Raw genomic sequence first — 26,690 nt, 5'->3', positions numbered from 1 at the left:
CTTTTTGAGGCTATATATTGGATCCAGCTTAGTCTCCCTTTCTACGCCATCAAGCTCTCATTCACGCTGATATCCCTTTCTGGCACATAGGTCTCTCGGAAGTTCCTTTGGATGAGTTGGTAAACATCCCATATTTTTCAAAGTTTTGGGGCAGGATGAGAACTTTCATCATACTCCTCATTATTCGCGAAGTGTAAAAACTTCATTATTAGCGAAAACCTGCATTCAGACATGACTGTGCCAAAAAACGGAGTGGCAAGTAAGCGGTTGGTGCTCCAGTACCATTTCTGGACTGGTTTACCCACCACTCCTTGAAGGATGATCAGTCCCAGAAACAACCACAATTCATCTGAGGTTACTTGTTCCCACTTACGGTTTCGCAACAGCCTCAGTTGTGGAGTCGCCAACTGCTGCTCCGCGTATGTGTTGGTCTCCATGACAATTTTATCAATGACCTCATCGGTCAGGAATAACGCCAAGAATGCCAAAAGGTCGTTGCGGTCCACGTCCACTTTCAATCCTGCCGCGCCAGTGAAGGGAAATCTTGGCGGTGCTGCCTGAGGTGTGCTGCAGTCAAGAGGGCACCAAGTGCGCACATCGCTGATATCAAGCAGCGAGTCGTCACTGTCAGTGTCACTGTCAAATGAGGAACTTTTCCAGCTTTCGCTGTCACTCTCTCAAACTGTTCCAAATCACTGTCGCTGTTTTCAAGCTGCTGTAAAGCAGCTTTTTGGGTACACAGACGCTTGGACGCCATGGATGCTGTGAAAATTGCACTGGAAGGACGACAATCTCACTGGACAAACTTCCACAGATAACTGTGAGGTAAGTATGTATCTATTTATGTGTGCTAATTTATTCAAAGCTTTATTGACACATTGCACTTGTTTGTGACGTGCTGTGTGTGTAATTTTATTTTATTTTTTGTACTGTAACTTTATTTGACTGTTTCTCATAATGTAGCTTTTAAATTTTTTTTCACTGTAACTTTTTTTTTGGGGGGGGGGGGGGGGGGGGGTAAACACTTTTTTCCCCTTTTCCCCCCCGACGATCATCACGCAGCACACACCACTGATGATAAGCGGGAGGGGGCAGAGTAGGTGAAGCGCTGCTCATTACAGCAGCAGGGGGCAGGACAGGGGGTAGAACTTGGGCAGAGGAGAGGAGGGGGAAGCGCTGCTCATCACAGCAGCAGGAGGTGCAGAACGTGGGAGGGGGACACCCCGGGATGTGCCCGCACATCGGGCTGGACATGGGAGGGAGGCAGAACTTGGGCAGAGGAGAGGGAGAAGCGCTGCTCATCGCAGCAGGCGGGGCAGAACGTGGGAGGGGACGCGCCAGGAAGCGCCACACATCGGGCCGGACATGAGAGGCTGATCTAGTCCTGGAGCGCACCGCAGAAGCCCAGGATCTCTGCGCAGAGTGCGCAGACTGCAAAATGTGAATCACCACGACCCAGGCTCGGGATCAACGATAATAGCAGCTTTTCTTTACCCCGAGCCTGGGTCGGGAAAACCGGCAGGGGGGTTAAAGCAGTATTAAACTCTGACATAATATTCAATAAAAATGTGTTTTCCTACTTTTTATATCCCATCATGTTTGCTTGTGTGCATAAGTATTATTATTCATTTAGAAATTACAAGTTCCCAAAGTACAGTTTTATTTGCTCTGAAAGCTGCTATTGCATTTTATTCATAACTGGTGTATTTATATGGTAATGTACCCAGTCATGATTTCTGAGCAGTGTTTCAGTTCTGGACACATTAGATTAGAAGCTTCTGCACACAGTCAGGGAATGTTTACATTCCTCTCTGCTACAATTAAAGAGACACTGAAGCGAGAATAAATCTTGCTTCAGTGCTTATATTCAGCAGGGGCATGTGTGCCCCTGCTAAAACGCCGCTATCCCGTGGCTGAACGGGGGGTCCCTTACCCCCCCCCCCTGCAAAATCTACGACCAACTTGGTCGTAGATTTACGGCTGCAGCCCTGCCTCTCAGCGCCGTCTTATCAGCGGCGCATCGCTGCCTCTCCCCCGCCCCTCTCAGCGAAGGAAGACTTAGAAGGGCGGGGGAGAGGCGGAGATACGCGCTGACAGACGCGCGTGAGGCATGGCTGCGGCCATTAGCCCTGCCTCAATGCGGAAGAGATCCCCGCAAAGAACGGAGGGGATTTGGGAGGTAAGGGACCCCCGTTTAGCCGTGGGATAGCGGCGTTTTAGCAGGGGCACACATGCCCCTGCTGAATATAAGCACTGATATGAGATTTATTCTCGCTTCAGTGTCTCTTTAAGTAAACACGAGATAATGTTATAACCAATTCGGATGCAGATCTCCCTGCAGGGAGGATTCTATTGAAAAAGTCCTGTGTTTTAACCCTTTGAAAGCTGCTCTGCTAAAAATAAAATTGTGGTAGTATATTATATGCTGTAAATAATCTTTTAGAGCAAAGAAAAAATGCTGTTTTTTTTTTTTACTACTTTAATGAACTGTTCTTTTCCTCTTCTTGCAAATTTTGCAAACCGGCTGTCTTTGGAGAAATTATTTTGGTGGTGGTAACTATTACACATACAGTGCGGGGGTCCATTGTAACATTTGTACTTGGGCCCATGGCAGTATCTCCACCATTACTGCCCGTTGAGAACAATGCAGGTTACAGGATTACATTTTTTTTCATTCAAGATTATGATTACAGAATGCTTTTAACCACTTCTCAACCACAGGGTTTTTCACCTAAAAACCACAGCAATTTTAACATTTCAGGGAGGCAAGGGTTAATGGGCTTAATGGGGGTATAATTTATATTTAAAAACCTCACTGATGCTGATCACTCACTAAGGCCTGGTGCACACCAAAAACCGCTAGCAGATCCGCAAAATACTAGCAGATTTTGAAACGCTTTTTCTTTTTCTGTAGCGTTTCACCTAGCATTTTGCGGTTTTGTGAAGCGGTTTTGGTGTAGTAGATTTCATGTATTGTTACAGTAAAGCTGTTACTGAACAGCTACTGTAACAAAAAATGCCTGGCAAACCGCTCTGAAGTGCCGTTTTTCAGAGCGGTTTGCGTTTTTCCTATACTTAACATTGAGTCAGAAACGCATCCGCAATCCAAAATCTGCAGCAGCCCGGTAGTATGCGTTTCTGCAAAACGCCTCCCGCTCTGGTGTGCACCAGCCCATTGAAATACATTACCCTAGCGCAGGGGTCTGCAACCTTTAAGACATAAAGAGCCACTTGGACCCGTTTCCGAAAAGAGAAAAAAACTGGGAGCCGCAAAACCTTTATAAAACAAATCTAACACTGCATATGTTTCTTACCTTAATGCTATATACAGGATCATGCAGTTAGCTGTCAATCTGAAGAAAAAAAGGACTTTGTCACTTAATGTAAAATATATATTTTTGCACATTAATAGCTAATTAAAATATTTAATCTACCTGGTTAATGGGATTTTTGTTCCTGAACCTCAGTGCACAGGGTCTGCACATCAGGGCTGTAAGACGTCACCTTCATTTTCACACAGGCTTGCAAGCTGTCATTTGTGAGGCGTGATCGATGTTTGTTTTTAATATAGTTCATGTTGGAGAAGACCTGCTCACATACATATGTGGAGCCGAAGATCGACAGCACTCCAAATGCATACTTTTTCATGTTTATATAAGTGTTGGGGATGGCATTCCATGTTTCGAATACAAGTTTGTCCTGTTTGGGAAGGTTTTCAATATCAGTCCATTTATGATTCTGAGCCAGAATGGCCTTCTGACGGGCAACATCCTCAAGAGTAGCGGTCAAGCATTTGAACTTGGACACCCATAGATCTTTGTCGGCTATATCGGCCAATTCCATCTCAAGATCAGGTTGACTTACACCTGCAAATGCAGTCATATTCAATAGGGATGGATCAATCTCCAGGGGAGTGACAGGGAAGGCTAATGTGGCCTTTTCCTCTCTGAACTCACAGAATCGTTTCCCAAATGAAGTTTGCATTGCAGTGATTGCAGACTTGAAATATTCCAAATTGATTGTATCATGACTTTGTTTGAACTCTCTCAAAGAGGGAAAGTGAGACAGTGTGCCTCTCTGTAAATCTTTGACCAACACTGTCAACTTGCGCTCGAATGCCATAACCTCCTCCAGCATATGCAGGGCTGTGCCTCCTTTCCCCTGAAGGGTTGTATTTAGCGTGTTTAGATGTGCTGTCATGTCTACCATAAAATGTAATTTTTCAAGCCACTCTGGCTGTTCCAGCTCAGTAAAGGTGAGCTCTTTGCTGTCCAGGAAGGTTTTTACTTCTTCCAAACATGTGACAAAGCGTTTTAGCACCTCGCCTCTGGACAGCCAACGGACCTTGTTGTGGAGCAGGAGGTCAGAATATTTGCTTTCAACCTCATCCAATAACAAACGGAACTGGCGGTGGTTTAAGCCTCTTGCCATTATCTTATTTACAATCTGAATGACCACATCCATCACTTTTGTGCATTCCGGCGGAAATGTTTGAGCACACAATGCCTCTTGGTGCAGGATGCAATGAAATGATAGCAGCCTTCTACCCAACGCCTTCTGCAGTAGAGCCACGAAGCCCTTCTGTGCTCCTCTCATGCTCGGTGCCCCATCAGTAGCTACGGAGACCAGGTGGTTAGTGTTTATTTTTTTAGCAGTTAAAACGTCCAGGACAGCCTTACAGATATCCTCACCCCTTGTTTGGTCTTTTAGTGGTATCAGCTCAATCAGTTCTTCCTGTGGCCCAAAAGAGTTCACATATCGGCAGAACAGTGCTATTTGTTCAATATCACCAATATCTTTGGACTCATCACAGGCAATGGAGTATGCCATAACTGAATTAATGTCTTGAATTTGCTGTTTGCTAATGTTTTCTGCCATTTTTAGGGTTCTGTCTTTGACAGTCTTCGCAGAGAGTGGCATGTCTTTGATTTTCTGCACAATTTCATTTTTGTTTTTGACGTCCATGTATAGATGTTCCGAAATATTAATGAATGCTTCTTTTATATACTCTCCATCGGTGAAGGGCTTCCCGTGCTTGACTATTTCCTGAGCGGCCACAAAACTAGCATATGTTGTGGTATTTGCAGACTTCACCCACTTCTTGAAATTATTTTTGCTCGTATTAACCTTCCTGACAAGTTCTGCAACAGCTTTTCGTCTCTCATCTCCATCTGGATATTTTTCAGCAAAGGCTGTGTGTTTATTCTGGAAATGTCTTGCAACATTGGACTTTTTGTGGTTTGCTAATTTCTCACCACATATTAAGCATACTGGTAAACCAGTCTCGTCAGTAGAGAATGCAAATGATTCTGTCCACGTATTATTAAACACTCTGTTTTCTTCAGAAATTTTTCTCTTCTTGCCTTTATCCATGGCTGGCCTACCAGGGGGTTGAAAACAGCAACATAAGTAGAAATCTCAGGGCACAAATATGCACAAATCGTTAGCAGATATGACCCCTATATGCACAATCCTTCAGCAGATATGACCCCCATATGCACAAATCGTTAGCAGATATGACCCCCATATGCACAAATCGTTAGCAGATATGACTCCCATAATATATGCACAAATCGTTAACAGATATGACCCCCATATGCACAAATCGTTAACAGATATGACCCCCATATGCACAAATCGTTAGCAGATATGACCCCCATAATATATGCACAAATCGTTAACAGATATGACCCCCATATGCACAATCCTTCAGCAGATATGACCCCCATATGCACAAATCGTTAGCAGATATGACCCCCATATGCACAATCCTTCAGCAGATATGACCCCCATATGCACAAATCGTTAGCAGATATGACCCCCATATGCACAAATCGTTAGCAGATATGACCCCCATATGCACAAATCGTTAACAGATATGACCCCCATATGCACAAATCCTTCGCAGATATGACCCCATATGCACAAATCGTTAGCAGATATGACCCCATATGCACAAATCGTTAGCAGATATGACCCCCATATGCACAAATCGTTAGCAGATATGAAGCCCATATGCACAAATCGTTAACAGATATGACCCCCATATGCACAAATCCTTCGCAGATATGACCCCCATATGCACAAATCGTTAGCAGATATGACCCCCATATGCACAAATCGTTAGCAGATATGACCCCCATAATATATGCACAAATTGTTAACAGATATGACCCCCATATGCACAAATCAATAACAGATATGACCCCCATATGCACAAATCGTTAGCAGATATGACCCCCATAATATATGCACAAATCGTTAACAGATATGACCCCCATATGCACAATCCTTCAGCAGATATGACCCCCATATGCACAAATCGTTAGCAGATATGACCCCCATATGCACAAATCGTTAGCAGATATGACCCCCATAATATATGCACAAATCGTTAACAGATATGACCCCCATATGCACAAATCGTTAACAGATATGACCCCCATATGCACAAATCCTTCGCAGATATGACCCCCATATGCACAAATCGTTAGCAGATATGACCCCCATATGCACAAGCCTTCAGCAGATATGACCCCCATATGCACAAGCCTTCACCAGATATGACCCCCATAAGCACAAGCCTTCACCAGATATGACCCCCATATGCACAAGCCTTCACCAGATATGACCCCCATATGCACAAGCCTTCACCAGATATGGCCCCCATATGCACAAGCCTTCACCAGATATGACCCCCATATGCACAAGCCTTCACCAGATATGACCCCCATATGCACAAGCCTTCACCAGATGTGACCCCCATATGCACAATCCGCTTAAGCAGAATCTGAAAAAAAAAACCACTTACTCACCTAGTCACGATCTCCTCCTGTCCCGACCTCCGGTCCCGACCTTGTGGCGCGCAACTCCCACGATCCTCCTCCTACGTCACTTCCTACGTCACGTGCAGGGCTACGGGAAAATGGCCGCCCGAAGCCCTGCACTGCGCTGGTCCGGCGGCCTCTCTGATAGGCTGTCGGCCAGCGACAACCACGCGCGCCACATCCAATCACTCCGGAGCCGCCTAGGAGCCGCGGCGAAGGGGAAAAAGAGCCGCATGCGGCTCCGGAGCCGCGGGTTGCCGACCCCTGCCCTAGCGGATCCGCACCCGCAAGCAGATCGCAAACCGCAGCAGAACCGCTCTGGTGTGCACTAGGCCTAACTCTGAATTAGTTATCTGAGATCCTCTCACAAGTGATCTCAGTAACTGTAACAGCATAGTGACTGATACAATGTTTACACACATTCTGAATGAATGAGCACTGTCATTGGCTTTGGCAGTGCTCATTCATACATGTAAGCACTTTGATTGGCTTTGTGAACACATGTTCACATCAGCCAATCACGGACCAGCAGCAGCCCAACGCGTACCCGCGTGGACGCGATCGCGCACAGCTGGAAAATAGGAGTTGTTTTTCTACGCCCCTGTGACTCAGGTGAATTTTAAAGGGGCGTAGATAAGCGTGGCAGAGGTTGCTAAGTGGTTAATACTCTTGTCTTTTAAAATCTGCCACATTGTTCCTTGTAGCAGCCATGATGACATGCTTCCATCGCATTTCTGCTTGCACACCGTGTATGGCCCTTCTAGAGACAAGTACTGTAGAGACCATAGAAATCTGTGGCACTGGCCTCCTGGAGCTTTGTGCAGAGCAGAAGTGGAAGTGAGTGCCTCCTGCATGACTGGACACTTTGGACTTTACAGAAGACTTGTGATAACAGCTGAAACTAAAAACATTTCCCCTTCTCACTTCCACTCAGGGTTCGCTGTGTTCTTTATTTTTTTTTCCTGGTTTTATATTTTGTTTTCAATATATGGAAGAGCTAGAACCTCTAAAGGGTCCTATTGCCATCTATGTCCTATTTCTTTGTGGCCTGGGGACATGAAGCGTCTTCTGTGAGCTGGTCCTTCCGGTTTTCTCTGGACTTCCTTCTCTGTGTATTCCTGTAGAGTGACAAGTCTCCTGTGGTCTCTCTCACATTAATTTCAAACGGGCTTTTCCAAATTGGCATTGGTTTCCACTAGGAGCTGCAGGGGCGTTTCTGATTGGGCTGTGGCCCCCGTAGTGCGGCACAGATGCAGCTGGAATCGCTAAGCCATGTCATGCACATCTTTAGGGATTCAGCTGAGGGCTGCAGAAATCTGCAGCATACCATTCAGATTCGCACCACAGTACAGTCTGGACGGCATGTCACTAATTAGATAGGCAGCGTTTCCCGCCCCTCTAGTATTCAGAGAAACTCTGCAGATTCATGTTCGGCAGCAATGGGCCCTGAGTGTACAGTAGAACGATAGTACTGTAGTGAGTAAACATTTAATATTTTCACAATAGATTGAAATATGTCTGAAATACAAACCTTTTCTGCTTGTAAAAATAAATACATTTGAAAATACACAGCATGATCTTGTTGAGTCATACATCTCCTGTATTATAACCAAAACCAATCTTGTTATGTTTAATAGGTGGATGGACAATAGCCTTGTGAATGACATCACCCCGAAGCTGCTAGGGGACAGGCCGAACACGTACACATACACAAAAGCCATGGCAGAGTACATAGTTCAGCAGGAGGGAAATAAACTGAACATAGCCATTGTCAGACCATCCATTGTTGGAGCAAGCTGGAAGGAGCCGTTCCCCGTAAGTCATACCTGTCTATCTGGTTATTCTACAGTTCCTGTTCTTTATCGTCCACTGGAGTGTTTAGTAAATAATTGACTTTGCTCTACTTCCATACCTATCTGTAGATCTTTTTTTTTTTTTTTTTTCTTTCCATGACAACCCTTCTGTTCCCTGCCTAAAGAGGAACTGTCACGAAAAGCTTAAAATTTAAAACGCATACAAATAAGAAGTACATTTCTTCCAGAGTAAAATGAGCCATACATTACTTGTCTCCTATGTTGCTGTCACTTACAGTAGGTAGTTAAAATCTGACAATACCGACAGGTTTTGGGTTAGTCCATCTCTTCATGGGGGATTCTCAGCATAACCTTTATTATTTATAAAGACATTCCCTGAAGAGGATTTATACAAAGATGCTGGCCAGCCTCCCTGCTTGCTGCTCACTTTTTTGTCAGTTGGACAGAGCAACTGTGATTCACCAAGTGCTTTTTAGAATAAAGAAAACCCTGAGAACCTCCCATGAGAAAATGGGCTAGTCCAAAATCTGTCAGTAATGTCAGATTTCTACTACTTACTGTAAGTGACAGCAACATAGGAGAAAAGTAATTTATGGCTCATTTTACTCTGGAAGAAACTTACTTCTTATTTGTAAGTTTGCATGCATTTTAAATTTTAAGAATGTCGCGACAGAGGTTCTTTAACTTACATAGTGAGAGCTTAACGAGCACAGATCATCTAAAGCCTTAAACTCCACCACTCAGCAGACACTCTTTTATGCTGATAAGTAGAGGAAAAAATGAAAAAAAAAATTAACTTTAATGAAGAAAGGATAAGGGCAGCTTTTCACTAAGGGCAGACATGTTTTCCTGTGCATTTTTATAGGTTTCCATAGTGCATTAGTGAATCCAATTTGGTACAACCACCAAAAAGCAGCTCTTTTTTTTTTTTTTATTGCATTATTGCAGATAATTGGATTGCACTAGTGGGAACAGCATTGCAATTACATAGTAAAATAAGCGTCCTTGCGATTTACTAAAATGCATACACTCTGAAAACTGGATCACACTGCATGTGGCTGAGATGGTGCTCCAACAGTGCCATACAGAATCTATGTGGTGCACCCACAGTGCCAAGCAAAATTCAGTGAACTTCCTTGCAAAGACTCTGAAATGGGAGGGAAAATGTGATGGCCAGCAACAGTTAGTGAAAGGTGAACCTTAAAATTGGCAAATGGTGCCTCATTTGCATCAGCCACTGCATCAGATCGGCCTTCTCCCTGCCTATTGGGATTAAGATGGCGGATAACTGCGCCACCAATAACCCTGTCAAAAGGACCTCTGCCAAAATGAACCAGTTTCTCCATAAGATTCTCCCTTATACTTTATAATTAGCAGTAGATGAGCATAAATCAGTTGGAAACCACAAATATAGAAGTGATGACTTGGTTATGCAATGCAGCAACTTTGTAAAACACACATATTCCATATCAATAAATTATTTTTTTTTACGAGTTGCCATATAGAAGTCAGTAGATCAAAGCTAGGTTTGTGCCGAGCCCTATCCCATAGACCCATATTAATCCATGTCATGCAGTGATGAGCAAAACTCTGAAACGGCTGTATGCATGTTTGATTGCTGTGGCTCTTCAAAATGTATCCGCAATAGGCTGCTGTACACTAGCGGTTCTGATGATTTTCAGGAGTGATGCATCATGGAAAAACACACAGGCGTGGAATTATTGCAAATACTTTTTTGTTTTAAGAAGGGAATATTCTATTTAGCTTTTTTATCAGTCTCTTTTAGCCCCTTATACTCTTCTAGTGGTTCTGGCTCACCATGGCTATCTGGGCACTCTGTGGTGCTAGGTTTGCTCCCAGTGATCACATCTGCCAAAAATGTAAGCCATGTTCATTACCCTTCACACAGTGCCACTGTAGCCTCCTTTGCTGTGACTGATAGGTTGTAGTTGGCCAGTAATGGATTAAAACTGAATGTGCTCTTCTTTTCCTTATCAACAGGGCTGGATTGATAATTTCAATGGTCCGAGTGGTCTGTTCATTGCGGTAAGTTGGCAAGTACTACCTGTATACTAAACAACAAGTGTCAGCGCCAAGGCAGAAGGCGACCGCAGCCGAGAAGGACAATGTCCAAAAGTCCACACAAGCAATGAATATATAAAGTCAGCGCAGGTCTATAGTAATACAGCTTTCATCATTTTTTGGTATACAGGATCTTCGAACAAAAGGGTAAAGAAGCAAGGCTTACCAGATTCCAACAACCCACATTATAAGGTTGTAAACGAGTTTGATAGGTGGTCCGCAGAACTTTCAAATGGTGTCGTTTCACCAGCGATGTTGCACACTACAGATTCCTCCGGAATATAGTAGATATCCTGAGATCGCAGAGACTCACCAAAGGGGAGTCCAGTAGGATAGTGACATGAAAGAGATGTACGGCACATCTAAGTGTAAACCGTCTTTATTACATAACAAGGAAAACTCACATACGGGGCCCGTGCACTGGGAACCCCGAAAAAGTAGCGCGCATAAAATGGTCAATAGAAGACCTCAAATAAAATGGTGTCGCCTTCCCGACCGGTTTCGCAATCTTGCGTCATCAGGGGAGAAAGGCGACCAGGCGGCCAGCACCAACTTTATAACATTTTTGAATTCAAAAGTGGGAGTGGTTAGGCTCCACCTTATTCAGACTACACTAGTCAAAGGCAGAAAGCATCAAACATGAAATAAAACATTGTGACAAATTGCATTGTGTCAGAGAGACAGTAGCAAAAGATCTCTCAGATAGTGTGAATAAAAAGAGGTGAATGCAATATTACCTGCATATTCAATTCCGTAGTAGGCTAGTTAAGGCTAAATTAAAAGCTAGATTGATTACTCTGCCCTAGGGCATATCTTTCCTATGTAAAAACTTCTTTCTAGATGAAAAGCAGGCACTTCCTGTACCAGAAGTAGTCACTGGAACTCAGGAAGTAGCCTTCACAGGAAGAACTTGTGCTCCACTTGACCCTGGTGGAGTGCAAGGCTACTTCCTGAGTTCCAGTGACTACTTCTGGTACAGGAAATGTCGGTGCAGGTAATGGAGGTAATATTGCATTCACCTCTTTTTATTCACACTATCTGAGAGATCTTTTGCTACTGTCTCTCTGACACAATGCAATTTGTCACAATGTTTTATTTCATGTTTGATGCTTTCTGCCTTTGACTAGTGTAGTCTGAATAAGGTGGAGCCTAACCACTCCCACTACCTGTATACTACTGTTGGTTTATGTGAATGATTTTTATTTTTTTTCATGATTTTTAAATTGTGTGTGTGTGTGTGTGTGTGTGTCTGTGGGAATAGAGAGAGAGAGAAATGAAAGATTTGTAAAATGACCACTAACAATGGTTTACTACTAATTACAAAGGTACTGCAAGGTAGGGAAGTCTTTATGGAAGTTTTCTAGCATCTCCCAAATATATGCTGGTATGCTAGTTTGCCCTAGCATGAACTAAACATTAGATTGTGAGCTGTGGAGTCGGTACAAAAATCATTCCGACTCCTCAATTTATGAAACCACCAACTCCAGGTACCCAAAATGGCTCTGACTCCTCGACTCCGACTCCTTAGTATAGTACTTACCAGGGCTGTGGATTTTGTCCAAAAATCATCCGACCCCTGACTCCCGACTCCGACTCCTCAGTTTTTGAAACCTCAGACTCCAACTCCAGGTACCCAAAATTGCTCCGACTCCTTGACTCCGACTCCACAGCCCTGTTTAAAAGACAGATTTCTCTAATAAATCTGCATAATAGAAAACCATGATTTCTCTAATAAATCTGCATAATCGAAAACCATGATTTCTCTAATAAATCTGCATAATAGAAAACCATGATTTCTCTAATAAATCTGCATAATAGAAAACCATGATTTCTCTAATAAATCTGCATAATAGAAAACCATGATTTCTCTAATAAATCTGCATAATAGAAAACCATGCTTTTACACCTGGAACTTATAACAATTGGCTGCATTGCCAGGAGAAACATTAAAATTCCAAATCACTCGGTTCCGATACTTTTTTACTTGTACAGCCATCACCATCTCCCTCTAGCCCAGGCATGTCCAAAGTCCCGCCTGGGGGCAAATGCGGCCTGCCGATTGTTTTCTGGTGGCCCCCAAAGGTCTGTACAGTTGTTAATTCCATATGGCCGCAGCTGCAGCCACATGCAGGGGCCACTTTGTGTTGCCGATTTTGCCTCCCCTTTGCCTGCCTGTCGGTTATCAGCCACCACTTTAGCAGTAGCATCCACTGATTAGCATCTGCCACTGTGCTAACTGCACATGGTATATGGGTTACTACCTGTGAAAATGTTTTACTTGACAGAATGTCATTAGGCGTATTATACCTAACAGTAATCAGATATGGCCCTTGGCCTAAAAAGTTTGGGCACCCCAGCTTGAGCCTGCAACTGTTGCTGATCATGTATGGACTGGCCGTACAAGGAATCACGGATGGAGGTAACACCTAATGGGCAGCATGGGGACATAGTGGTTAGCGTTCTCGCCTTGCATTGCTGGGTCCCCGGTTCGAATCCCAGCCAGGTCAACATCTGCAAGGAGTTTGTATGTCCTTCCTGCGTCTGTGTGGGTTTCCTCCGGGCACTCTGATTTCCTCCCACACTCCCAAAACATACAGATAAGGTAATTGGATTCCCCCTTAAATTGGCCCTAGACTACAATACATACACTACACAATATAGACATATGACTATGGTAGGGACTAGATTGTGAGCTCCTTTGAGGGACAGTGAAGTGACAAGACAATATACAGCGCTGCGGAAGATGTCGGCGCTATATAAATACTAAATAATAATCATCCTATGCTGCCGATCTGGTACCATAAAGCACAGTGCTAAAGTCCTAGGCCATACATGTCAAACTCTGGCCTGCAGGTCAAATCTGGCCCTCAGAGCCATTAAATTTGACCCCCAAGTGGTTTCCTCACTTTGCATTATGTTTGGCCCACTCTAGACCATCACAATCTCATAGTGTGTAACTAGCATAATAGGCAAAACTAATCACAGTTCTTAAGAGACATGATCTGTTTGGGGAACCGTACCGTATCTTTCAGCACTTCTTGTTTTCCATTTCAGCAAAAATAATTCTTTGACTTCAATGATGTGATTAAGGCTCTGCTCCCACTTAAGCGGAGGGACATATGTTTTTGTCCGTTTTCCGCTCCACAGTGAATGGCTACTATTTTATGAATAGGAGCCGTTCACACTTGTAATGCTGTATGGGATCCGATGCAGTAAGCAGACCACACTTCTGTGCAGTCCACAAACATGGATGCATTGGGGAGCACATCTGCCCTGGGCTACAGTTGGACCACGGCGGACCATCAGCTCCTGCTGGCCTCCCAACCAGGGGCACAGTTATATGCACTTCATATGACTTGTGTATTAAAAAAAAAATGGAAAATGCCTTCTACATGCTTCAGCTTATCTTTTTTTTTTTTCCTCCACAGTAATGCCCAGCTGCCTGCTCACTCTCCTATCCTTTTTTTGTTAAAGCATGATTTTTCCTCACTTCCATTTATTCTACATAGCTAGCTCTGTTTGATCTATTCTAGACTCACCTACATGTTATCTTGTTAATTCCAAGCACCCGTTTGGTATCATTTAATCATCCACTGTACCACATTCCTGCAAACTCCTTGAATCTGCATGCATGTGTATTTAAACCGAGGATCAGTGCTCCACTGCTTTCAAAGTGTTAAACTCTATGAACCCATCCCCCCCCCCCCCCCCACACACACACACACACACACACACACACACACACGCGCACACACTTACGGTAAGAGCTGGTCCACACTAGGTCCGGAAACGTATCCGTGGCTGCGTTTTTCAAACCTGATGAAAAACGGAGTCCCGGATACTAATGTTGAAAATAGCAGCCAGCCTCACCCAAGTAAAAAATGGATCCGTCTGCGTTTGCGGGGATCCGTTTTCAAAACCTGAACGGAAGGTCCGGATCTGCTGCATTTTCACGCAACGGATCAGGACCACAGATACACGCAGGGGTAGTGAAAGCAATGAGAAAACGCATCTCCAGCTCCACAGGCAAAAAACGGATGTTAAAACGGATAGCCTGAGCTTTGATTGGCCCAAAAAAATCCTCCCACTCCTTCCTAATGATGGAGACGTTTTCTGTCAGGGAAAAACCTGAACGGAAACTGATGCAAAACTGATGCACTTTCATCAGTTTGCAGTACGGTGGGTACTTCCCCTGATCCGGACTGCAGTGTCCGTCCTGCAACTGTGTCTAGTGTGGACCAGCTCTAAGTACAGGGTATCTGATATATACAGTTTCATCAGTCCTGCCACTCAGTTCCTGCTAGAGAAATGTGTACCTGGCGATGGACTTTACTATTCTGTGGTCAGTTCTTTGAAAATCTAGTTATACTGTATTTGTACTTTGTCTAATTACAAATGCAGTGAAGTTGTGTCCTAATGCCGTATGTTGTATTCCATGTAATTTACAGGCGGGAAAGGGAATCCTTCGCACTATGAGAGCTTCCAACAATGCTGTGGCCGATCTCATCCCTGTTGATGTGGTCGTGAACACCACAATAGCTGCTGCCTGGTATTCTGGAGTCAATAGGTACAGCAGGTGACAGTGCTTTGTTGTCATTCTTCATATAGCAAAGCAATTTTCATGTCATATTTTTTTTTTTTTTTTTACCACCCAGATAACCAATTCCTATTTCTTTCTTTTAGACCTAAAAATATTCTAGTGTACAACTGTACGACAGGCGGCACCAATCCTTTCCACTGGGGCGAAGTTGGTATGACTTCTTTATTTTAAGTTCAAATCTGTGTTGCGAATCTTTGAGGCTAGGATAGCGTTCTAGGGCAGGTTGGCTGCTGATCTTATAAACATTTACTGGCAGAAACTTTGCAGCCTTAAGTTCTGGAATGCACTGCTGTATGTGCCAAATTTTATTTCCATGTTTTATTTTTAAGCTTACTTTAGTTTAGCATGTATTTATTTTTTTAATCTATTCTTTAGTTAATGCTCAGGAATGTAAATTTCCATATTTTAAGCTGTGCAAAAAAAAAATGTTTTATTGTGCATAGATGAGTGTTCCACAGCCAAGATCTTGGACAACATTGGACGGGCGCATTGTAGTCACTTACGGCAATCAATCACACAGTTTGAAAGTATGCTTTGACAGTGTAGTAATGAGTAGTCTGCGGTCTTGTCACAGTGATGAGACAACAAGACAAGGGGCACCAGGAGCCAATATATAATGTAGTATTTGTAGGTGCTCTAAAATATAGGTTGCTAAAAAACAACAGTTATAAGCGCAGGTTGAGAATCCCCTATCTCCTTTTGAGGGGTGAGCTTGTTTCAGTTGCTTTCCAATATAAGATAATCATCACCCAACAGAGGCGGACAGTATTTTACAGTGCCTACAGCATATAAAACAAGTTTACAACCGTGCAAAAGGTAGTAGGAGCTGGCTTACCTCCAATGAAGATAAAGGCACTTCTGGGTTTAAATATTTCAGCACATACAAAGACAACACGTTTCACAGTCTAGCTGCTTTGTCAGGTCAGTTGATAACCTTGCCTTGTGGCCGTTGCCATTAGATATGCTCCTTGTCATTGTTAGCAACCCTGAAGTAGCAGGTAAACCCTGTGCAACGCGTTCTTTGTATGTGTTCAATAAATGTACTGCAGAAGTGCTGGTAGTCAACGCCTACCTCCCATCCAAAGGTGTTTTTTTTTACGTTTTATGTCCTTTCACGGTGCTATTTATAAGCTAAAGATAGTCATGGCCGAAATTGTTGGCGCCCCAGAAATTTTTCCAGAAAATCAAGGATTTCTCACAAAAAGTTACACATGTTTTGCTATACACGTTTATTCCATTTCCATGTATTGAAACAAAACAAAAAAAAAGGGAGGAAAAAGCAAATTGGACATAATGTCACACGAAACTCCAAAAATGGGCTGGACAGAATTATTGTTTAGTTTTATAAAGACAAAAGGTTTTACAAATACCACAACATACTTTTGCAGTACAGAACTTTATTCAACTTAAAAACTTGCGTTCATATATCCAATCTTCATGAGTATTGTGATATTGCAATAAGAAAGAAAAAAATATATAATCTGGCTTGACATAATGAGCAGTTATAATTTCAGGCAAAAACACATTTGGACAATAAGTGTCCTTCATCAGGCTTCTGTGTATATAAAATTCTCATGGACCCAATAAGCAACAAAACCAGGACATTTGCACAAATGTATAAACTGGAGCATTTGAGCCAACCAGATGCAATAACACCATCCCACGGGCATGTATCAGGAACCACCATGCAGATAAACGGGGAGTGCCAGTTTGCCAACAATTTCTGCCATGACTATATTTATAAGCTAAAGTTCCATAAAACCTGACCCCCACTTTTCCCATCATTAAAATTGAGTAGTTGATGATCCATTAATTCTAACCCCCAACTCTCTACCATGTCAGCTGTTCTAATTTTTGTGGTAGTGTAGTCTGTAAGTCCTAAAATCAGCTCTCCCTGTCATTCAGGTAGTGTAGTCCATGCACCTTGAGGCCTTGTTCACATTATAGGAGTTTTTGTAAAATTTTAAGCGCGGGCGATTTTCAAAAGCGCTTGTGCAATGATTTTCTATGAGAAAGTTCATATCAGAGCGGTTCGTGTGCGATCCGCTTTAAAAAAGCGGTGCTTGGGCCATTTTTTAGGCGATTTGCCTCAATGGAGGGTATAGGAAAAACGCAGAACGCTCACAAAATCGCTTTGGCAAGCGATTGCGTGACCGGTATTTATTTTTCCCGGATCAAAAGACTGAAGCGCTCTGCAAAAGCTCTTAAAAAATCGCCCACAAAAACGAGCGAACGCGCAGAAAATCGCTGGAAAATGCTTTAAAAATAAAGCGGGGGAAAAAAAGAAAAAGCCCACCGGACGCAATGTGAACAAGGCCTGAATCCAAGTGCCGACTCTACTCATCCATGCAGTGTACTCAAAGTCCGGCATCATGTTATAACTTTTATTTTTGTTAATACCTGTGGTATTGATGAGCATCAAGTACAAATCACATTTCTTAAATCTTGTTTGCATTGTGTTGCTGGCGGTTTCTCATTTTAAACCTTAGTTTACTCAAGTTGTTTATGATGACACTAATTTTAGTGGTATTTTAAAGCGGCTGTTATGTAGTTAGTTTATAGTGCTTTACTCTGTTCTGAAAGATTCAATGAGATTTAGTTCTTTTTGGAAATTTACGGATATTGTTATTCTGCAGTGATGCTTAGAAGTTTAGAGATTTGCTGTTGCACAGAAATTCCACAACATTTGGTGATGTACCCAGTATTTAAAAAAAAAAAAATTACTGCTGTGCAGAGATTCCTTGAGATTTGGTGCTGGGCTCAGATTCCATTAAGATTAGGTCCTGGTTAGAAATCCCTTGAGATTTGGTGCTGGGCTCAGATTCCATTAAGATTTGGTCCTGGCTAGAAATCCCTTGATTTGGTGCTGAGCAGAGATTCTCTTGAGATTAGGTCCTGGTTAGAAATCCCTTGAGATTAGGTCCTGGTTAGAAATCCCTTAAGATTTTGGCGTTGCATGTGAAATACAATTCTAGGATGTTTCATTATCTTTCAAACATAATTTGCTTATACGATAACTACAAATTGCCAGTACGTATTGTGAGTGCAGCCCTGGTGTAAACTGAGAATGTCCAGGCTGGGTCCACACTAGACACAGTTGCAGGATGGACACTGCAGTCCGGATCAGGGGAAGATTAGGGGAAGTACCCACCGTACTGCAAACTGATGAAAGTGCATCAGTTTTGCATCAGTTTCCGTTCAGTTTTTCCCTGACAGAAAACGTCTCCATCATTAGGAAGGAGTGGGAGGATTTTTTTGGGCCAATCATAAAGCTCCGGCTATCCGTTTTCACATCCGTTTTTTGCCTGTGGAGCTGGAGATGCGTTTTCTCATTGCTTTCACTACCCCTGCGTGTATCCGTGGTCCTGATCCGTTGCGTGAAAATGCAGCAGATCCGGACCTTCCGTTCAGGTTTTGAAAACGGGTCCCCGCAAACGCAGACGGATCCGTTTTTTACTTGGAGGATGCTGGCTGCTATTTTGAACATTAGTATCCGGGACTCCGTTTTTCATCAGGTTTGAAAAACGCAGCCACGGATACGTTTCCGGTCCTAGTGTGAACCAAGAGCTAAATAAGAGGCAGGCAATAAGATGTACAGTTGCGTTGCAACACCAGCACAGCACAGACTAGTTGAAGAGGAGCTGTGATACTAGAGAGAATTCTGCCTAGGAAGGTGGTTTGGGAAGCTGGCTCCTACCTATACATTTGTGGAATTATGAAGGCTTTAAGATATTTTGAGAGGGTGACACTAAACCTTGTGTAGAATAAGACCCACACCCTTCCTATCTTTGCCTTCTCCATCTGTTTTCAATGTGACTGTTGCACAAGGGTTGGGCTGTAGAAAAGTCTGGCATTCAGCAGTGTGAGACACTAACTAACAAGAGCCCATGATACATAACATGTCAGTTAATTGTACCAAAAATATTATACAGTGAAGCTTTGTTCAAGGTAGTGCTCAGATTAGAAAATTAAATATACCATAATTGCTAAGGAAGCACTCACTTGTTGCACAAAACTTGATTTACTAAAGCGAAGTATTTAAGATGATGCAAGAGCAATAGCAGCATTGCACAATAACTCAGTATAGGCTGCCAGTGAAGATCCCCAGACATTGCCTAAAGACTTAGCATGCCAGATCTTAAGAAACCTTCAAACAGCCCCCAATTGGATGGGTTACATTACAGTTCCTCTTTAAAGGAGTCGTCAAGCAACTACTGCTACCCATAGTACCACTTACCCGGGGCTTCCTCCAACCCCTGCCAGCCGCTATGTCCCTCGTCGCAGCTCTGCTGGCCCCTGTTCCCCGACGGTGCGCAGAACGACCTCCAGGTCGTCCTCTACTGCGCCTGCGCAAGTGCAGCTGTCGATCACCTCCACTTGGTCCGGAACATACTGCGCAGGTGGAGAACTACTGTGCCTGCGCAGTACGTTCCGGATTACGTGGAGGTGTGTGGCAGTGGCGCTCGCACTGGTGCGCAGTAGAGGACGACCTGCAGGTCGTTCTGCACACCGTCAGGGAACCGGGGGCCAGCGGAGCTGCGGCGAGGGACATAGCCGCTCTCAGGGGCTGGAGGAAGCCCTGGGTAAGTGGTACTATGGGTAGCAGGAGTTGCTTGACTACTCCCTTAAGTTAAACAGTGAAAATTACAATACATGGTTTTGTGATTTCTCTCCTCCATTTCATAAGCCAGTACAGGCTGCTATTAATTGCTGCGCTGTTAAGCTAAAACCAATATGTGGCTCTAGTGCTGGGAGGAGGAACAGGGGAGGGGACAATAAAAATCGCAGGCTTAGAGATTTGCAGTCTATCTTTGAGTGTAAATGGTTTGTTCAGCCTAGCATTTTGTAATGTATATTGTCGGACTGAGGGACCCATTAGGTAGGGCTTTTTTATTATTTGGGTACTTACATTTATCAGTTGAACATTATGAGACGGGAGTGTGGGTTGGGATTTAATACACAAAATTATAAATTAATCAGAATGAGTGATGTGTTTATACAAGAACAAGGTTGGTAAACACCTAAATACAAATCTTGCCTGTACTGTATATGAGTTTTTTTCCCCTTTCCCTGTTAAGCTGGCCATACACTTATGGATTTCTATCCAATGTTATAAAGCAATCAATTTCTTTCTGAAAAGAATAGATTCAGAAGAAATCGGTTACTACCATACACACCGCACATACATTTCCAATAGATTCCAGCAGGGAATCTATTGAAAAATCAATCGAACTGCAGAGTTGTTCAATGCAGTGCAAAACTATAGGCCATGAATCTACCAATGCTCTCGCCCTGCCCCAGTCAAGCTTAATTTGTAATCTTGTCCTTGTTTGGTCAGAATCAACCAAGTCAATTGATCTGAGATTTTGGGGAATACTTTCCCAGCAGACAAATCCAATCTGCAGAGAATCAAATGAGAAAATCAGTGAGTGTATGGGCACCTTTAAACTAAATCCCACATTCATATGGCTGATTTTTTTTTTTTTTGTCTGGAGATCAGGACCAGTTCCACAGTGATATAGCGTTTTTGTTTTTAGCAGTCCCCTCTGCTCCAATCATTGTACAACGGTTTTCTTGTAAGGCTGATAAGTGTCTTATTGTGCTATTTGCCATGAGCTTAGATCTGTGCAGCATAAGTCTTTCTGCAATTTAATGTGTTGCATACAATCTTACCATTTCAGTCTGCAGCCAGATAAGAATTTCCAAAGTGGACATTAACCATTAAAATGTACCCAAGACCAAAAAATAATGGCATTTATACAAACCTTGGGCGTCTTCCAACCACTTTAGGCTGTGGGCACCCTTGCTGTCCACCTGGGCCTTTTTGATCCTCCGCTGGCCAGCCTGGTAAATCCTCCAGTTGCTCTGTAGTGATCTACTGTGCCTTGGTGGGCAAGCCACACGTGCAATAGATCACAACTGGAGGATTTACTTGGCCGGCCAGTGGAGAATCGAAGTGGACCTGGAGGACGTTGAGGGAGCCTAGGGCCTAAAGGGAGCTGGAGGAAGCCCCAAGGTACATATGAATGCTTTTATTTTTTGATCTCAGGTTTCCTTTACGGAATGTCCTATTTGTGCACCAATTAGTACTAATAGGCCATCTCAAAATCACAAAGGTCCGGCACCACACAAGGTGAATAAAGCTTAGTGGTAGTTTATTGCAGCATCAAGCAATAGATACAAAAGCAACGACAGCCCGCTGTTTCGGCCTATAAGGCCTTTGTCAAGTTGCACAAAAGACACATAGTGACCATACAAAATTATATACACATAGAGCCCCGCCCCCTTGGGACATGAGCCAATCCAGAGCGGAGGAGCGAGCGGACCTGATGGGAGACAGTCTCCGTGCAAATGCACTAACCGACAGTGAGTATGCGGTGTTTATTGATGTTTACATGTTGCTAGGCAACGCTTGCCGCTCCGCCCACCACTGACTGTTCAGAGTGTTTGGGTCTTGCTGGGCGACCTGGCGGCGCGCGTGATTGGACGCTGGAGTCATGTGCTTTATGCACATGACTCTGATGTCATCATTGCAGCCTCCCATTGAAGGGGTTGGCGTCGTGAACTTGATGCGCTGTCCGTGGCCGCTCGTGAGGACAGTACACTGACTTACGGCGCTCCCTGATTGGTGAGTCTCCTTTTTTGAAAAATGTTTTTGTTATGTCGGTTAGTGCATTTGCACGGAGACTGTCTCCCATCAGGTCCGCTCGCTCCTCCGCTCTGGATTGGCTCATGTCCCAAGGGGGCGGGGCTCTATGTGTATATAATTTTGTATGGTCACTATGTGTCTTTTGTGAAACTTGACAAAGGCCTTATAGGCCGAAACAGCGGGCTGTCGTTGCTTTTGTATCTATTGCTTGATACTGCAATAAACTACCACTAAGCTTTATTCACCTTGTGTGGTGCCGAACCTTTGTGATTTTGAGATTGTTTGACCCCTAGGTACAGGGGTGAGGACCTGGCACACCTTTATCTTGGAAAGTGCTTTTTTTCTTGGTGCTCCTGAACTGTTATTTCTGTACTAATAGGCCATTTAATAAATGTACCCACATGCACATGCGCCCGCACTCAATAGAGAGGCCTTAAGTGGTTAAACTCAAATAGCTCTTCTTTAAAGGGATACTGTAGGGGGGTCGAGGGAAAATGAGTTGAACTTACCCGGGGCTTCTACTGGTCCCCCGCAGACATCCTGTGTTGGCGCAGCCACTCACCGATGCTCCGGCCCCGCCTTTAAAGTCTGAAAACCACTGCGCCTGCGTTGCCGTGTCCTCGACCCCGCTGATGTCATCAAGAGCGCACAGCGCATGTCCAGTATGGTCTGTGTCTGCGCAGTACACTCCTGGTGACATCAGCGGGAGCGAGGACACGGGCGTGCAGGCGCAGTGGTTTTCTGACTTTAAAGTCAGAAATTCCAGAAGTGAACTGGAGGCGGGGCCAGAGCATCGGTGAGTGGCTGCGCCAACACAGGATGTCTGCGGGGGACCATTAGAAGCCCCGGGTAAGTTCAGCTCATTTTCCCCCCGACCCCCCTACAGTATCCCTTTAAAGTTTTAGTACTAGAATATTGTACTGTATTAGCCATCAGTATGAAAAATACCCAAATACTGGGACGATAGCTTTGGCTATCATTTTTAACCACTTGCCGACCGCACATAGCCATGCGCCGGCAAAGTGGCATGCCCAGGACCACGTAACGCCAATTGACGTTGGGTCCTGGGACTCCAGCTGGCCGGGCATCACAGCGCGCGCATCCGCCGGTAATAGGCTCCTCCCACCCGCAACGTCAACCCGCCGGCAGTTCGGAAGCTCCGGCGGGTTGTTAACCCCTCGATCGCCGCAATGCAAGCATATAATACACTTTGTAATGTATACAAAGCGTATTATACAGGCTTCCTCCTGCCCTGGTGGTCCCAGTGATCGAGGGACCACCTGGGCAGGCTGCAGCCCTCCAAGTCTGCACCCAAGCACACTGATCTGGCCCTGCCCCCTGACCACCCACAGCACCTCCCAGACCCCTGTTTGCACCCAATCACTACCCCTAATCACCCATCGATCACTCCCTGTCACTATCTGTCAAATCTATTTTTTAGATTAGGTCCTAAACTGCCCCCTGGGGGCTCCTGATCACCCCCCACACCCTCAGATTCTCCTCAGACCCCCCCCCCCCCCCGATGTACTGTATACATCTATTCTCCCCTGTAATCACCCACTGATCACCTGTCAATCACCCTCTGTCACTGCCACCCATCAGCTCAGACCCTAATCTGCGCCTTTTGGGCACCTGATCGCCCGCCCACAACCTCAGATTGCCCGCAGACCCACCCTGGGATAACCTCCGAAAGTGCATTGTTTACATCTGCTCTCCCCTCTAATCACCCAGTGATCACCCATCAAACACCCCGTCACCACCTGTCACTGCTACCCATCAGATCTAATCTGCCACCTGCGGGCTTCTGATCACCCGGCCAAACCCACACCCGCCCCACCGCAGTGACAGAATTTTTTTTCTGAATACTGCTGGTACGACTTAATTGTGGCTGAGACCACTCGTTATGCCACACAATACGCAGCCAATCCAAGAAGCTACTATGCCCAGCCTTTTCAGTGGAAGCCACTCCAAGTTTCCGAACGTAACATTTTTTTGGGGCATTCTCCTTAACATGGGTCTAGTCAAAAAGAATATATTGCGGTCTTATTGGTCTACGCACCCAATACATCACATGCCCATGTTCTCTGCTGCCATGTTCAGGTCACGATTTGAGAACATCCTGCGCTTCTTGCACTTCAGTGCCAATACAACCTGTCATCTAAGAGGCCACCCTGCTTATGACCGGTTCCACAAAATTCAGCCCCTCATAGACCACCTGTCATCAAAATTTGCAGATGCTTATACCCCTGAACAGTAATTTTGAGACTACTCCTCACGGTTTTGGACCCCTAAAATGCCAGGGCAGTATAGGAACCCCACAAGTGACCCCGTTTTAGAAAGAAGACACCCGAAGGTATTCAGTTAGGTGTATGATAAGTTCATAGATTTTATTTTGTCAAAAGTTAGCAGAAATTGATTTTTGGTTTTTTTCACAAAGTGTCATTTTCCACTAACTTGTGACAAAAAGTAAAATCTTTTATGAACTCACCATACACCTAACGGAATACCTTGGGGTGTCTTCTTTCTAAAATGGGGTCACTTGTGGGGTTCCTATACTGCCCTGGCATTTTAGGGGCCCTAAACCGTGAGGAGTAGTCTAGAACTAAATGCCTCAAAATGACCTGCAAAATCCTAAAGGTACTCGTAGGACGTTGGGCCTCTTAGCACAACTAGGCTGCAAAAAAGTGTCACGCATGTGGTATCGTCATACTCAGAAGTAGTATAATGTGTTTTGGGGTGTATTTTTACACATACCCATGCTGGGTGGGAGAAATATCGCTATAAATGGACAATTGTGTGTAAAAAAAATAAAAAATTGTCATTTACAGAGATATTTCTCCCACCCAGCATGGGTATGTGTAAAAATACACCCCAAAACACATTCTACTACTCCTGAGTATGGTGATACCACATGTGACACTTTTTTGCAGCCTAGGTGTGCTAAGGGGCCCAAAGTCCTATGAGCACCTTTAGGCTTTACAGGGGTGCTTACAATTTAGTACCCCCCCAAAATGCCAGGACCGTAAACACACCCCACAAATGACCCCATTTTGGAAAGTAGACATCCCAAAGTATTCAGAGAGGGGCATGGTGATTTCTTTTTTGTTTGTCAGAAGTTAGCAGAAATGGAAACTTTTTTATTTATTTATTTTTGTCACAAAGTGTCATTTTCCGCTAACTTGTGACAAAAAATAAAATCTTCTATGAACTCACCATGCCTCTTAGTGTATACTTTGGGATGTCTTCTTTCCCAAATGGGGTCATTTAGGGGTATTTATACTATCCTGGAATTCTAGCACCTCATGAAACATGACAGGTACTCAGAAAAGTCAGAGATGCTTCAAAATGGGAAAATTCACATTTTGCACCATAGTTTGTAAAACGCTATAACTTTTACCCAAACCAATAAATATACACTTTATGTTTTTGTTTTTTTATCAAAGACATGTAGCACAATAGATTTAGACAAAAATGTATATAGAAATTTTACTTTATTTAAAAAACGTCAGCACAGAATGTAAAAAAAAAATCATTTTTTTGACAAAATTCATGTCTTTTTTTGAAGAATATAATAAAAACTAAAAATCGCAGCAGCAATCAAATAGCACCAAAAGAAAGCTGTATTAGTGACAAGAAAAGGAGGTAAAATTCATTTAGGTGGTAGGTTGTATGACCGAACAATAAACCGTGAAAGCTGCAGTGGTCTGAATGGAAAACAGTGTCTGATCCTTAAAGAAAACCTGAATTGAAAATTAAGTCAAAATAAATATACACAAGTCCTACTTACCTCCTGTGTAGTCTACTCCTCAATCTCTTTCTCCTTTCCTGCATCCTGTTTGTCCACTGTGATCAATGGAATTCTCCGTCCTCCATTTTGAAAATGGTCATTACCCCATAACAGCTTTCTGCTCAGCACACAGTTAAACGGTAGTATCACCCACTTGAGCCATAGGGAAACATGGACACATCAGTTCTCCTCTCAGCTGTAACTGACAGCAACTGGTATATTTCAGTTCTTACAAAATGTTGTCAGAACTGGAAGGGATCATTGTCAAAAGAAAATGGTGAGCTTTTGAGAGGAACGGATGGCAAGGTAACTATGTAATATTCATTTGAAGTTACATCATGTGTTTATTTTCAATAGTTTTACTCAGTACAGGTTCCCTTTAAGGGGTTTTATGACTGCAGTCCTTAAGTGGTTAAAAGTTAGCCAACAAATAGTATCATCCTGAGTCAAAACTTCCTGCTTTAGAGTTTTAGTAGCAGTAGTTTTGTCTTCTCTATTAGGACTCCAGTTGCTATGAGAGTGTCCAGAAATGCCCACCTTGCTGCAGGGGTAACTGGCTGGACAGGGTAAGAGTCTTTGTTGGGGTGTGAAGTGCTGAAGGTGAGACCTGCGCCACCAGGGAATTCTTGCTCTGCTTTTTTTCTAAAAGTTGATAGAGCTGGAGAGATGATTACAGCTTACTGCAGTGGAAACCTTAGCAGCAAAAACTCCTGTGTAAAGGGCTATGGCAATGTCATGGCTACAGAATACCTTGCTGCTCGGAGTCCCTTTCACTGTGGATTAGTGTCTTTCATCAGAGGACACGTGACACTTGGCTAAGGTGAATTTTAGTTGTGAGAATGCAAAAGAGGTTTTTTTGAGACATTTCAATTTTAATATAGGAGTTTAGGGATTGTTTATCCATTGTTAGTTACTTGTATGAGCCCATCAG

General features: G+C 43.8%; 1 protein-coding gene across 4 annotated transcripts in view; it reads left to right on the top strand.

The window, feature by feature from the left end:
* FAR1 (fatty acyl-CoA reductase 1) overlaps positions 1–26,690 on the top strand; it is a 185,656-nt gene that overhangs the window by 117,491 nt on the left and 41,475 nt on the right. For 3 of the 4 annotated variants that reach the window (XM_068261227.1, XM_068261225.1, XM_068261226.1), the window contains 4 exons: positions 8,465–8,642; positions 10,643–10,687; positions 15,172–15,299; positions 15,407–15,474. In XM_068261227.1, the coding sequence (XP_068117328.1) occupies positions 8,465–8,642; positions 10,643–10,687; positions 15,172–15,299; positions 15,407–15,474 (419 nt within the window). The remainder of the gene's footprint in view (positions 1–8,464; positions 8,643–10,642; positions 10,688–15,171; positions 15,300–15,406; positions 15,475–26,690) is intronic. The other variant, XM_068261228.1, reaches the window with a different exon arrangement.

This window comes from Hyperolius riggenbachi, chromosome 11 (assembly GCF_040937935.1).
Source record: "Hyperolius riggenbachi isolate aHypRig1 chromosome 11, aHypRig1.pri, whole genome shotgun sequence".
NCBI lineage: Eukaryota > Metazoa > Chordata > Amphibia > Anura > Hyperoliidae > Hyperolius > Hyperolius riggenbachi.
This window is presented reverse-complemented; position numbering and strand designations above follow the sequence as displayed.